Here is a 12992-nt window from a genome sequence, read left to right as displayed (position 1 = left end):
CATCCATGGCGAAATAAACAAAATGCTCATTTTTAAAGGTATGTAAAGGAAAACTCAGAAAAAAATGGACGTTAGCAGGAAGGATGAGAGTGTTTGCTGAAAGAATATCTGAGAACCTGGGACGCTGCAGAAAGAAAGAAATTAGACCTCAGATTTGGCTTCGGACAAGAGTAAAAAGTCAAGGAAAAGCTGTAAGTTAAAAGGTACTTCCCCAGAATCACAACCATTTAGTATTATGCTATCAATAGCAAAAGCGGTTAAGCCTCATTTAGCGCAAGTGACATAACCTTTGAAATTCCCAGTTTCCGCATTTGTAATCTGGGAAGAAAAAGGTCCTGTCTGGGGAAGTTTTTCTAAGAACAATTCTCATTTGCTTTATAAATACACAGTTGACACAATATGGTCATTGGGACGTCTATGAATTTCCTCCAGAACTTTTAGTTTTCAGGACAAGGTAGTTTTATGACCTTAAAATGAGAGCATTGAAAAGGATAATCTGTAATTTTCAGGTATAATACTCTATGTTTGTGGCATTAGTTAGAAATGTTTTTGGTAACCTCCAAATCACAAACTAGTGTCTCTAATTGTATTTACTCGTGCTTGTCTGAATAACGTTTTCCGAGCATCTTAAGCTACCTGACACCTCCCTCTCCCCCTTTCTTTAAAAAATAAATCCAGTAACTCCTCATTAAATGTCCCAGAGCCCTAGGAGAGAGGTACTTCTGGATACAGACAGCAAGACTTCGCTGTGTCCTCGAGTATCATCCAGTTCAGTGAGGTAGGCAGAGCTATGAAAAGTAGCCCGAACACGGATTACTGTGTGGTGATGCCACGACAGAGGTAGGTAGACATAAGCTGTTCCATGGGCAGGGGCGGGGGCAGGGGCTGCTCTTCTGTGTCCGTGATGGAAGACAGGGTGGAGGCACCTTTATGGTCAGATCTCCTAGGACCACAGTCATAAGCTTTGACTCAAGGGTCTTGCCGGCCCAGAAATACCTTCCTCCCAATCTTACGGAACATGATCTTTTCCTCCTGTGTGGACCAAGTTGTCACCGCCCCACTCACCCCAAAGCATCGAGATGACGTGACGACCTTCACATCGTTTGCTTAACTGCAGAGTCCTTTCACCAAAAAACTTAAGTTCCCTACTCGCTGCCTTACGTATAACTTGCTTGCCCTGCCTCCGAGGATCCAGCATGGGTTTTTAAAGCCCCGTTTCCAAGCAACTGATCTTTTGGTGGAATGGTTCCGTACCCATGTCTATACCCCAGTTTCCCATAAGGAAGCAGAGATTTCAGACACTTAGGAAGGGAAAAACAATAAGAAAAGAGCACAACAGTAGCAAGTGCAAAGACAGAGAAGTACCAACGGGTAGGAGTTACGGAAAGACAGCAATTCAGAGATTGGATGAGCAGAGCAACTAAGAACAAAGTACCATATGATCGCACGTTCCTAGAATCCCATCCGGTCTCTGAATGGGTGAGGCCGGGGTGAAGGCCCCGAGCTAATTCATTTAGGGTGAGTCCCCACCTCCTTACCCTTTCCTTTTCGCCACCTTCGCACCCCTTCCACCCACTCCCTGCCCCATGAGCCATGTGGACAAGGGAAGAGACAAAGACCCAAATCAATCAACTTGCTGGTTTAAGGAAAAAAATTAAAAAACAAACATACTTAGATCTGTGACTAAAACTGGGCTCCCGAGCTACAGGCGTACCAAAGTTACCCCCATGCGATCTTACACTGATCGCTAACGAGGAATTGGCTGTAATTCAAATTGACGCCACGTTGAATGAGGGGACACAGAGAGGATGTGTGAAGGAAAGAGATTGGCGGGAATTTGAGAGGTCTCAGGCTTAGGTCATTTCCTAGCCCTGATTCTCTAGACCTGCGCCATTCAACTCAGGAGCCACGAACCACACAAGACTGTTTCAGTTTCAAGTAATCAGAACTAAGAAAAATTAAAACTCCATTTCCCCGGTCCCACGTGGCCAGTGGCTGCCACATCCCACGGCAGAAACCTAGGGCATCTCCAGAATCAGACATTTCCGCCGCACAGCAGTGGGTTTAAACCCTTTAAGTAGTACTTTTCAGCTTTGTAATGCTGGCAGGTGTTTGGTAATTCTTTAAGAATGAAAAAACTAAATCATGCTGTTGAAGAAGAGAGTTTAGTAAGGTGATTAGATTACGTGTCAAAGTGATTCTTGGCAGTAAACGGTCACCAGGATCTGCCAGTCTTCTCTCGAGTCAAAGCAAAGTTCTTTGATGTGTTTTGCTCACATGGTTCCAACGGGCAAAGGTCTCCACCACCTCCTTGAAGACGGCAGCCCATCCTCTGCCTGTCTCCGGGGCACCTGTGCCCTGAGCGTACCCTTGTTTATGTCTATCCCCCCCCGCCCCAGCATGCGAACTCCAGGAGCACAGAAGTGTTTTGAATGAATGACTTTCATAAATTAGTAGAGGGTTGATTTTCTCAGTGTAATATTTATGGCATGACTCACCAAGTTACTGAAGCCAATTACGTTCAGGGCTTGTTTCCAAACAGCGAATTTCTCCCTGTTCAGAGAATGCTCTGCTGGCGATACTTCTCGAAGGGTCTTGCTCAAATACCTGTGAGGGGGAAAAGCGCATAGCTTTATGGCTGGGTGTGTGGTCAAACCCCAGTGGTCAAAAGCCACTTCAGCCATATTTGGCCTCCAGGATAATGGAAATCACCTGGACATTGTGTCCCCATGTGTCTATAAGGCTTTGGTCCATAATAGCACGTGATGTTTCCGGAAGGAAGAAAAGTTCTTGCTGGACCAGAACGTATTCACACTGTCTTACTCAGTTCTCCCTTGAGCTGTACCCTTTCCCGGAGAACGTCACAAGTGTTTTGTGTATTTCATATAGAAATTCGGCAGGTTCTACTGTATGCTTTGTAATGAATATTTGTAGTCAGGATTGTTAATTTAGAGCCACTTCTTCTTTCTTTTTGTCAATATCTTTTAATTACGAAATGGTTGATGAATGCATTGATTTATTCCTTTCATTCAAGAAACGCAAAGGAGTCACCTACCAAATACACAATACTAGCAGCTGAGGATAGAAGGATCAGGAAGTCATCCGTGGAGTCTCAAGAGCAAAGATAGTGTATCTGTGGGCAGAGGCAAGAGAAGACACAGCTGTGACACAGCGTGGAAGCAGGATAACAGAGAGGAACTTGGCCTGATTTTGAGAGTGTAGGAAGGGGACAAGGAGGAAAGCTAGGGGCGGGGAGGAGGCTTCGGTTCCAAGAGTGACACCTGAGTAAGATTTTCCCAAGCAAATCCAAGACTCAAGGGTGTCCCTGGAATAATTAGCAACACCTACAAAGGCACAGAGGCTGGAGCACGCGTGATGTACGTGGGGAACTCGCGTAGGTCAGCCAAATCCGAGCCTCTAGCGAGAGGGGCCGTGGGTGATGCGGTCGGACAAGTAGCCAGAGTTGTGTGTATCTTGCAGAAGAGTTTCCATGATGTCTCGGAAGGGATGGGCTGTCCCGAAGTTCTTGAAACAAAGAACAGGTATGAGCAGACTGGAGTTTCAGGAAGAATATTCTCGTAGCCCAGTGAGATTCCCTGGAAAGAGATGAGGTAACTAAGGAAGCCAGTGGACCCAGTGAGAGACCAGCAGGGAAGAGAGGCAGAGGAGATGGAGAGGCAGATGGCTGGGAGGAGGGGCCTGGCTGGTCACACAGGAGGAGAAAAGAGAGGCGTCAGTAACGCTTTGCAAGATTCCGTCTGGGGAAGCGGGGTGTATGGGGGCCTCACTCATCCAGAGAGGCGTCCCAAGAGGAGGAGTGTGGTTTTGAGAAAGGTTGTATTTTACCATAGTCGTGTTCACTTTGAACAGCTTGCTGAAGTTCAAGCGGTGTTCCAAGAAATAATTGGCTATAAGGATCTGAAATTCAGAAAAGACTAGAAAATAAGGTCTGGAAGTCATCAACATGCAGATGACTAAACCATGGAAGTGGATGAGCTCCCCAGAAAGGAGACGCTAACATTTTAGGGATGAAGAAAGAATTAACAGCAAGGAGACCATGGGAGCGAGGGACAGGATGGTGTGGGCTAGAAGCACACTCCGTCGGTGTGGATGTGGGGTCTGGGAGGACTTCTTTGTCCTTGACCTTGGCTGGGAGGGGTCTAAACGAAACAGCCCCGTGGAATAGGTGGGGACTGCGAGAGACTTCAGGAGCTTATAAGCTGAAGCAGAGGCACAGGAAGACCGGAAAAAACTTTAAAAGAAACGGAGAAGGAAGTTGCAGAGGAAGGAAGAGGGTTTGGACTCGGAGCACAGTGGAGGGACACCGCCTTCTCCACATTTGGGTCAGGTGACTAATATGGTCCAATGGCCAGAAGCATCTCAGGGAGTGGAGGAACCACTGCTTGTGGCTTCGGTTTTTTAGGAGAGAAAGTAGTTGAGGTTTAGATGACGAGGCAAAGTGGCCTTGAGGAAGGTCATGAGAATCTAGGACACTGGCTGTGGAGAAGGGACATCACTGCCAAGCAGGGGGACACAGGAGGTTTAGCTGATGCAGCCGAGGACCAAGGGGGAGTTGAGGACCAGCTCCTGGGGGCTTTCTCTTTCCCCAGGGGATGAGTGAGCTGGGGTTTGGGGCCATGGAACAAAAGGTAAAGGTCAAGGGCAACCACATTAGCAAGGGGCTGGGTTAGGATGGTCAGAGCCATCTTGCCTAAAATTCACAAAATTCTAGCGACTAAAACGTCTTAATGACAAGCAGTTCTAATGACTCTTAATTTTTCTTGTTCTCACAGCAGTTTTCCATCCATCTTCCTGGTGTCATCTTTTCTTTCCCACTTGTTGATCACAACACAGGTTAGAATTCCATTCAGAGTGGCCACTTGACATCTTGCAAAGAATAATTAGCTCCTGGTAACATTACAAAGTCAAATATGCAAAACACCATGGTTCCTTTTCACATTCTTCAAGTTAATCAATTAACAAGCTCCACCTATGGGGAACTCAAATATTTCTTTAAACCTCAGCATATGGTGGGAATTTACAGCAGCTCTGACCTGCTCCCGTGAAGCAGCGTGAATGTAACAGTAAAATTCTGGGCAGAAGGAGCCATGTGAAGTTAATCTGGGCAATTTAAACAGGGCTATTAAGTCTGTAATGGCTCAGGAGAAGCCAAATCAAACTAGGGGATTTTAGAGGGCAGTTGGCCTGATGGCAGGAATGATGCTTTAAGATTCACTGTGTTTTCCTCTGTAATCAGAAAACTTGCTGGTATGAGGATGATCCAAAAACACAGACCTCAATGTCTCCTATGCAAATTTTACACTTCTCCCACTATTCAATAATGTGTAGGTTGATTTCACTAGAAATATAGGTCTTACTTATCAGCAAAACTGTATCTTAAAGTGGGAAAATTAGTACCAGAAAAAACTAAAAGTTTACTTTCTGGAGATGAAAAGTGCTTGTTTTCCCTCTGAAATAAATCACCTAATAGCGAAACCACACACAGGACAAAGTAATCCTGGAAAAATATGCCTAGTAAAATATTACAACCGAGAATCAGAGACAGAGGTGAGTTCTATTTGACGCTTTCTGATGACATTTTAAACTTTTATCTTAGTATCTATAAAATGGAGTAAAAACAGATTAAAAGTCAAGTAAAATCTCCATTTCTAGTTCATGAGGATTTTATGATAATTAACTAAGGATGTGCTTTCTATATTCAGGTTGCAATGTGCGTGCAGAATTAGAGCACTTCCTGGAAAAAATGTATCTTGCATATGTGGGGAGCTTTAGTCAATGTGCTCTGTCATTAACAAATCTCTTAATCAGATAAATAACTAAGCCAAATGAAATAAGGAACATTTTGAGAAATTATAACACATGCTATTAACAATGTAGAATTGTTTAAACTATAAAATACGCTTGTCTGTTCTGAGATAAAAGGAGTAACTAGATAGAAGAAAAAGTTCATAGCTCTCACTTTTTGATTATTTTTTCCCATTGTGAACCACTCGAAGGCTTACAGTCACATGTGCATTTCCACTTTTTAACACTTGAAAATTGTTGAGAATGACCAGGGGCCATGGTTTATAGCCATCCCTGTAGACTAGCCATGATCCGCTGATGTTTCCCCCCTAACCTCAACAAAGTGGTCGAAACCCACCGAGGTGAACCTGTACGAGTGTTTCATCTGACAGTTTCCAACTATATCACCTATTAATTAATGGTTCCACAATTCCCAGTATTCAAATCTTAGAACTCAATATTCAATGTCTTTTATATTATCTTTTATGTCTCAAAATCATACACTTATAGCTCAAACAATCTGTTTTTTTTTTTATCATCTCCTTTTAACTCATACATAACTCGCAACAGTAACATTTGGCCACGTATAGATAATCTCTCAGTGTCCAGAGCCAGAAACATCAGAGACTTAGCATTTGTGGAACCAAGAATCATTGCTGTTTTGTTTTCAAAAGATCTGACACATCAAGGGAATGCCCCCAGATGTTGTTTCCACCATGGAGTAGAAGACTGTAACAGACAGGCTGTAGCATGTTAAAAATCATAGACGGAATAATGCTGTTTGACTAACTCTACTCAAAGGGAAAGGTGGTGACAACTGAGAATGTGCCAGACACTCCACTGGATATTTCAGAAGCACGTCCCAGTTAATGGTCACGTGGATCCTGAAAAGCAGAGCTATCACTGTGCCCATGTAAGCTACAAGGGAACTGAAGCTTGTTCAAGATTTCCAAGCCGGGAATTGGCCAAGGGACACACACTCCATCCTGACCCCTCTGGGCCTCTCACCTCAGTCACAAGTCTCCTGCAGAGGGATGGGATGGGAGGAGGAAGAAAATTACACAGCATCACAAGGCATCTTCCTCAAGTTAAAATTCTGCTTAAAAATGCAGGGGGAAGGTAAATAACAAGTGGAATTATTATTATACATGGATGTGTTTTAAGTAGAATGCAGTTTCATGAGGTTTTAAGATCTCATAGGATATTTTATGATTAAGTTATTCTCTTCTGACTCAATTCTATACTTGCACTACAGGCATGAAACAGAGTAGCTTGTAACCAAGCAGGACCCTATGGGGCCTTCCTGGGACAGACTCCCTTCCACCACCCCGGCATGTCCTCCACCTGCCTCTTGTTCATGGAAAACTTTAGCTTCCTAGGTCTTCCCTGAGTTCCAAAGAATAAACATAATCAGAGAAGTGAGAAAATGCAGAAGCAAAGGAAGACAGTCAAGTAAGACAAAATAATACTAGTTTAACCATTAAACAAAGTCAAGGACCTTCAGCTTCTCCTCAAGGGCTACAGACGCTATTCTGAGCCACGTTCTTCGAGCTGCTTTGCAGATACGGAAACCCCCCACAAATGGAGAAAATTAACTAGATGCCGCCCACAAACACATAGACCCCAGACTGGCTGGGACCAGAGGGTTGATGATGTTGACGCCCAATCACCTCACCACCAACCAATCAGAAGAGTGTCCATGAGCCGATCGCCCTGCAACCCTCTCTCTCACCTTGTCTTCAAAAACTTTCCCTGAAAGCCAGTGGGGAGTTTGGGTCTTTTGGGCATGAGCTGCCTGGACTCCTTGCTTTGTGCCTGCCGTAAATGTTGCCCTTGCCTTCACCATGACATCATGGTGTAGACTGGCTTCACTGTGTGTAGGCAAGCGGACGCAACTTCGGTTCGGTAACAAACTCACAACTCAGCAAAGCTTCTGAGAAATGCTTCCGAGCACGTGCTGCGTCTCTGGGCAGGCTCTCTGGCACCATGGGGAGGCCTCCGGGAGGAGCGGGTGGGTGCGTGGTTGAAGCATCTTTGACATTACAATGGAATTTTGCGATGGTTGGTTCAGTCACACTCCTGCAACTTGAGGAACTTACTTAGTAGCTCTAGAAAAGCTTTTTTTGGTTGTTTGCTTTTGACAGGTTCCTCGGGTCTCCCCCCAACTTTTTTTTTTTTTTTTTACAAAACCTGAAGGTGATTTATTTTGAACTAAGTTTATAAATCTCATTTTTAAAGATCACTATGAGAAAAGCACACCTGCACCAAATATACAAATAACTTTGTTTTCACTTACATAAAAAAACAGCAAACCAGACGAATATATATTACAATTGAACAGTGCAAAATTCTACTTGGGCTTTGAATAAGAAAAGGTTTTCACTACAGTTACATTTATTTAAAATAAGTCAGTAACAACAACTGTTGACTTGTGCTATTTCTAGTCAACTGTCCCATTGTTCCAACTTGTTGATTTTCATGACAACAAACAGCATTCCAGGAATACATCTTCTAAGGTGGGTCAAATTTACAGTCAAAATCATGTGTGTGTCTGTGGTATATATGCCTGTGAGAGTGTGACTGAAGGTGTTGGGGGGGGGGCACGCGTGTGTTGATATTTACGCTTTGTGGCAAAGGTAAACAGATCCTGGAATAAAGTTCTTCTGTGTAGAGGGGCAAATTAGAAATGCTAACTCCCCAGCATAAGGCACCCTTCGGACAAGAGGACTGGGAATTATTCAAGGTAGCAGTAATTTGATCTGAATATCACATACAAACAATGACCTTTTGCAAAAAAACAAAATTTCAAGGGCCTGGGTCCCCCTCCAGGCACCCATACCCTCCTCTCTCACAGCCGAGCCGGACATATTAAAACTGCAAATTTGCAACTGGTGGATGAATAAGTCTGGAGATGTAATGCACAGCATAGTGACTGCAGTCAACAAGGGCGTACTATAAACATCAAAGTTCTAAGACACTAGATCTTAACAGTTGTTCCCACAAAAAAAGAAATGATAATTATGAGAGGTGATGGAGGTGTTAGCGCTAGAGTGACATCACGTTTCGATATATGAAAGTATCAAAACAACACCTTGTAACACCTTAAACCTACACAATGTTGTATGTCAATTGTATCTCCAAAATTAACTGATTACTTGAAGAATAAATGAACAAACAAAAACAGCTACCCTGCCTGTGCTCACCAGGCACCCTTGTTAGGCCGACAGGAACTGACTCTTGTGGGGCTGCATGTGTGCCTAGGACACATGGGGAATGAAGGCTCAAATAGAAATTAAAAAAAAAAAAAAGGAAAGAAAGAAAAAAGCTCACTACCTCAAACCATGTGCCGGGCCCATTCACGGGGTCTGGGCTCACAGACCACAAACACTATCTGTTGCTGGTGTTTGATCTGCCGCATACACACAAAAGAACAATGTCTTCTCGACCATGGGCAAAGCTGCCTTCTACTCGGGGAAGTTTAATATGTAAACAGAAACCAGATAAGGCAAAACCAAGCAGTTGGCGTCCACAAAGGCAGCCCTGTTTACTAGTTTATGAAGGAAGATGGTAACCTGCTGTTTCCTGCACCCCGACCCCACCTTTCTCCTCAAAGGAAATTCTTTTCTTTATTGTTTTGAAACTATCTGGAAAGTATTAACTAATTTTAAATCCCCCCTCCATGGAATATGAATAGGATTTCTTATTAACCACAGGTTCAGATCTATAAATCTCCCCCAATGAAAATGTTAATATATTAGCCGCAAACTGTTTTGTTTGGAGAGAGGAAAGCCTGCCAGTGGTCTTCAGGAAAAGAACAGAATCCATTTAATAAATCACGCATTCAGAGCGACTTCGGGTCTTGTGACATTCCCGGAATAGTTTGTCCATATTTTTCTAATCAGTTGGAATATTTCTTCAAAACATCTGGCGGAACAAATTCTAAACTCTTACCATCTTTCCTGGTAAGAGTGCCTCTGTGCTTCGGATGAACTCACTTAGTTCTTGAAAACAAAGGTGGAGACATCAGAACAGAGTGGCTGCCTCCCGCCCAAAGGGCCCAGGACACGTGCTAGGGGGCCAACCCCAGGCAGCACCCTGCTCTCAGCCTTGTGTCCGGCAGGGGCCCCTCCTGCCAGAGGAAGGGGCGTCTTTTCCTTCTTGCAGAGACACAGAGAACCAGCAGTGATTACATGAGTGAATCAGTGAAACGCGGAGAAAGAGAAGTTTTTGCTCAGAGCAGGTGGCTGGGCCTGGCCTTCATGTACCTGTTTAACTGGCCAAGGCCTGGGGGCTGCATCTGCCGGGTGGAGGAGGGGCGTTCCGTATTCCTCCCCGAGTCCAGCTCACCCCAGGCCAGCTCTGGCTCTGTGTGGGAGGAGGGGCAGCAGGTATGTCCATATAAATAGGCCTCGGTCAAGGCTGAACGGGCACAGAAATCCTGCTCAGGGGAAATCTCACCTAAGGGCCTGTGTATAAGATCACATCCATGGCACCGTGATGAGGGATAAACCCAAAGGTAACCCTGTGTCTTAAATACTGAGCGAGGTAGACACGTGCACCGAAACGTCTGTAACCTGTAAATGTTCCAGAAGCTGACATTCCCACACGTGACCATCTAGGGACAGTTACTACGGACGCATGGTTTCCGGCTTCTCCTGGGACCCGCCGCGGACTCGCATGGGTGTCCGTGCAGCACTGACTATGTGAAAACCCCACGCTGCGTGTAACCTACCAACATATCAAGTAAGCTGTTCCAAGTTGGCAGGTCTAAAGGCAATTTTCATTTCCTCTCAGGGAATTACTTCTATTACTCGCCCTATTCTGCCCTCCTTCCTTCCAGTCTCACTGATCAGGATAACCGCCATGTCCAAATCCTCCTTCCTCCCTTGCTGGGTGGAAAACCTGACTACCGGGGTTGACGTTTCATTCACAGTGAATCTGACAGACGCACCTTCCTCCAGGATCCCCACAGCCTCCAGCATCTGGAGATCAGCTCAGCTCACCTCCCCCCACCCCCCAGGGTTGGCGGGAGGCGGCTGCAGGGTCTCCATTCCCACCCATCCTAATCATCACCCAAGCACCGCAGGAGCCTCTGTCTCCAACCTTACGTCCAATCCACTTTCCTCCACGCAGTCAAGGTGGAAATTTAGTGAACTCTCTTCCCAAAACAAAAATGCGTAAATGGCTTCCAGTTGCCTTTGCGATACTAACTCCCTAGCCAGGCTTGCTGGGCAACACATCATGGAACCCATGCCCTTCTCCAGCTGCCGGTCTTGACAAAGTCACCCGCGTTCCCTCTGAGCTCTCGCCGCACAGAACTTCCTTCCCTCCTTCGTACAGACCCCGCTCTCATCCACCTCTGTGTCCTCACTCACCCTGTGCTCCTCACTCGGAACATAATCCACAAACATAATCCTGTTTTTCTTCACATGCCACTGGCTCTGGGGAGTCTTGGAGGCTGGATGTCCTTCCTATGAGCTCTGCAAAACTCTGCACCTCCTTCACAGCAGTGCTTCATCAGACCCTATTAAAACTGCCCAGATCGGTATTCCCACTAAAAAGGCAAGGCCGGTCTTCACATCCCACCCATAGGGAGCAGGCCAAGTAGCTGTCCGTCTGGATTGGAGAGAAGGAGTGTACACGCGAGCTCTCCGTCAGATCGATCTTCCCGAAGTTTACTTACTGCCATCATGTCAACTCTCTACTTATACGTATCTCACCTGCATAATAAATCCTACTTGTTTTCCACAACTCCCCGTAACACAGCTCTACCCCATCAGACCAAGCTTATTCTGTTGCACTTTGTGTTGCACCATCCTCTCCCACTGCAGCTGGCCACCATATAACCTGACACTGACCCACCGCCTGTGCTTTGGCACTACCCACCAGGATTCTCTTCCTGCCAGACCCCTGTGCCGAGGCCAGACCAGGCCACACACCCGAAACAAAACCCTCTCTGTTTTAGCCATACTCTCTGCCTTGTTTATGTGTCAGCCTGGCGGGGCCACAGGGTGTCCACATATTTTATTATTATTTATCATTATTATTCTGGGTGTGTCTGGAACGGTGTTGCTGGATGAAATTAACACTTGAATTGCTGACCTGAGTAAAGCAGACTGCTCTCTACTTTGATAGGGCTCATCCAGTCGGAGCAAGAAGGCTGACCTTCCACAAGTAAGAGGGGACCCCTCGCCTGACTGTCTGAAGCCAGGACGTTGTCTCTTCCTGTTTACAGACTCGAACTGAAACGTCAGCTCTTCCTGGGTCTTGAGCCTGACTGCTTCTGGATTGGAACTTATACCATCAGCTCTGCTGGGGCTCCAGCTCACCCACTGCAGCTTTTGGGACTTCTCAGCCTCCGTAATTGTGGGAAATCAATTAGATACACACACACGTATATATATGTATGTCTATATAAACACACACACACACACATACATATATATACACATAGAGATTTGTTCTTCCCCACTTATTCACACATTCACACACTTAAATATTTAATAGTTCTCATTTAACATATACAACCTAAATGTCAATCATTTGACTCTTTTTCGATAGAGATCATGTCAACCATGTTCCTGATATAGATTCTTTCTTTTTTTAAAAAAATAGATTATTTATTTATTTTTGGCTGCATTGGGTCTTTGTCGCTGTGCGCAGGCTTTCTCTAGTTGCGGCGAGCAGGGGCTACTCTTCGTTGCGGTGCGCGGGCTTCTCGTTGCGGTGGCTTCTCTTGCTGAGGAGCACGGGCTCTAGGCTCACAGGCTTCAGTAGTTGTGGCCCACGGGCTCAGCAGTTGTGGCTCGCAGGCTCTAGAGCACAGGCTCAGTAGTTGTGGCGCAAGGGCTTGGTTGCTCATGGCATGTGGGATCTTCCCAGACCAGGGCTTGAACCCGTGTCCCCTGCGTTGGCAGGCGGATTCTTAACCACTGCGCCACCAGGGAAGTCCCCTGATATACATTCTTATAAAACCTAAATCAGTACTGATTGTGTGGTCGTTTTCATATAAACCTGAACGTTTCCATACGTGTCTCCACATTTTCAGATACGCATGGCTGGTTCTGCTTATGCCTGGTAGGTTCCCAACATGCCTGAGAGGAACCATAGGTAGTTGGTTGATAAGTCAGTAGTGAACACAAACTTTACTCTTTTTCTTTGACCAAAGGTTGGCAAAAGTAAGAGAA

The 12992-nt window shown here is 45.4% G+C and overlaps 1 protein-coding gene across 1 annotated transcript in view; it reads right to left on the bottom strand.

The window, feature by feature from the left end:
* MYO16 (myosin XVI) overlaps window positions 1–12992 on the bottom strand; it is a 404938-nt gene that overhangs the window by 198425 nt on the left and 193521 nt on the right. The window contains exon 16 of the mRNA XM_065896022.1: window positions 2499–2607. Coding sequence (XP_065752094.1) covers window positions 2499–2607 — 109 coding nt within the window. The remainder of the gene's footprint in view (window positions 1–2498; window positions 2608–12992) is intronic.

This window comes from Phocoena phocoena, chromosome 18, assembly GCF_963924675.1.
Source record: "Phocoena phocoena chromosome 18, mPhoPho1.1, whole genome shotgun sequence".
NCBI lineage: Eukaryota > Metazoa > Chordata > Mammalia > Artiodactyla > Phocoenidae > Phocoena > Phocoena phocoena.
This window is presented reverse-complemented; position numbering and strand designations above follow the sequence as displayed.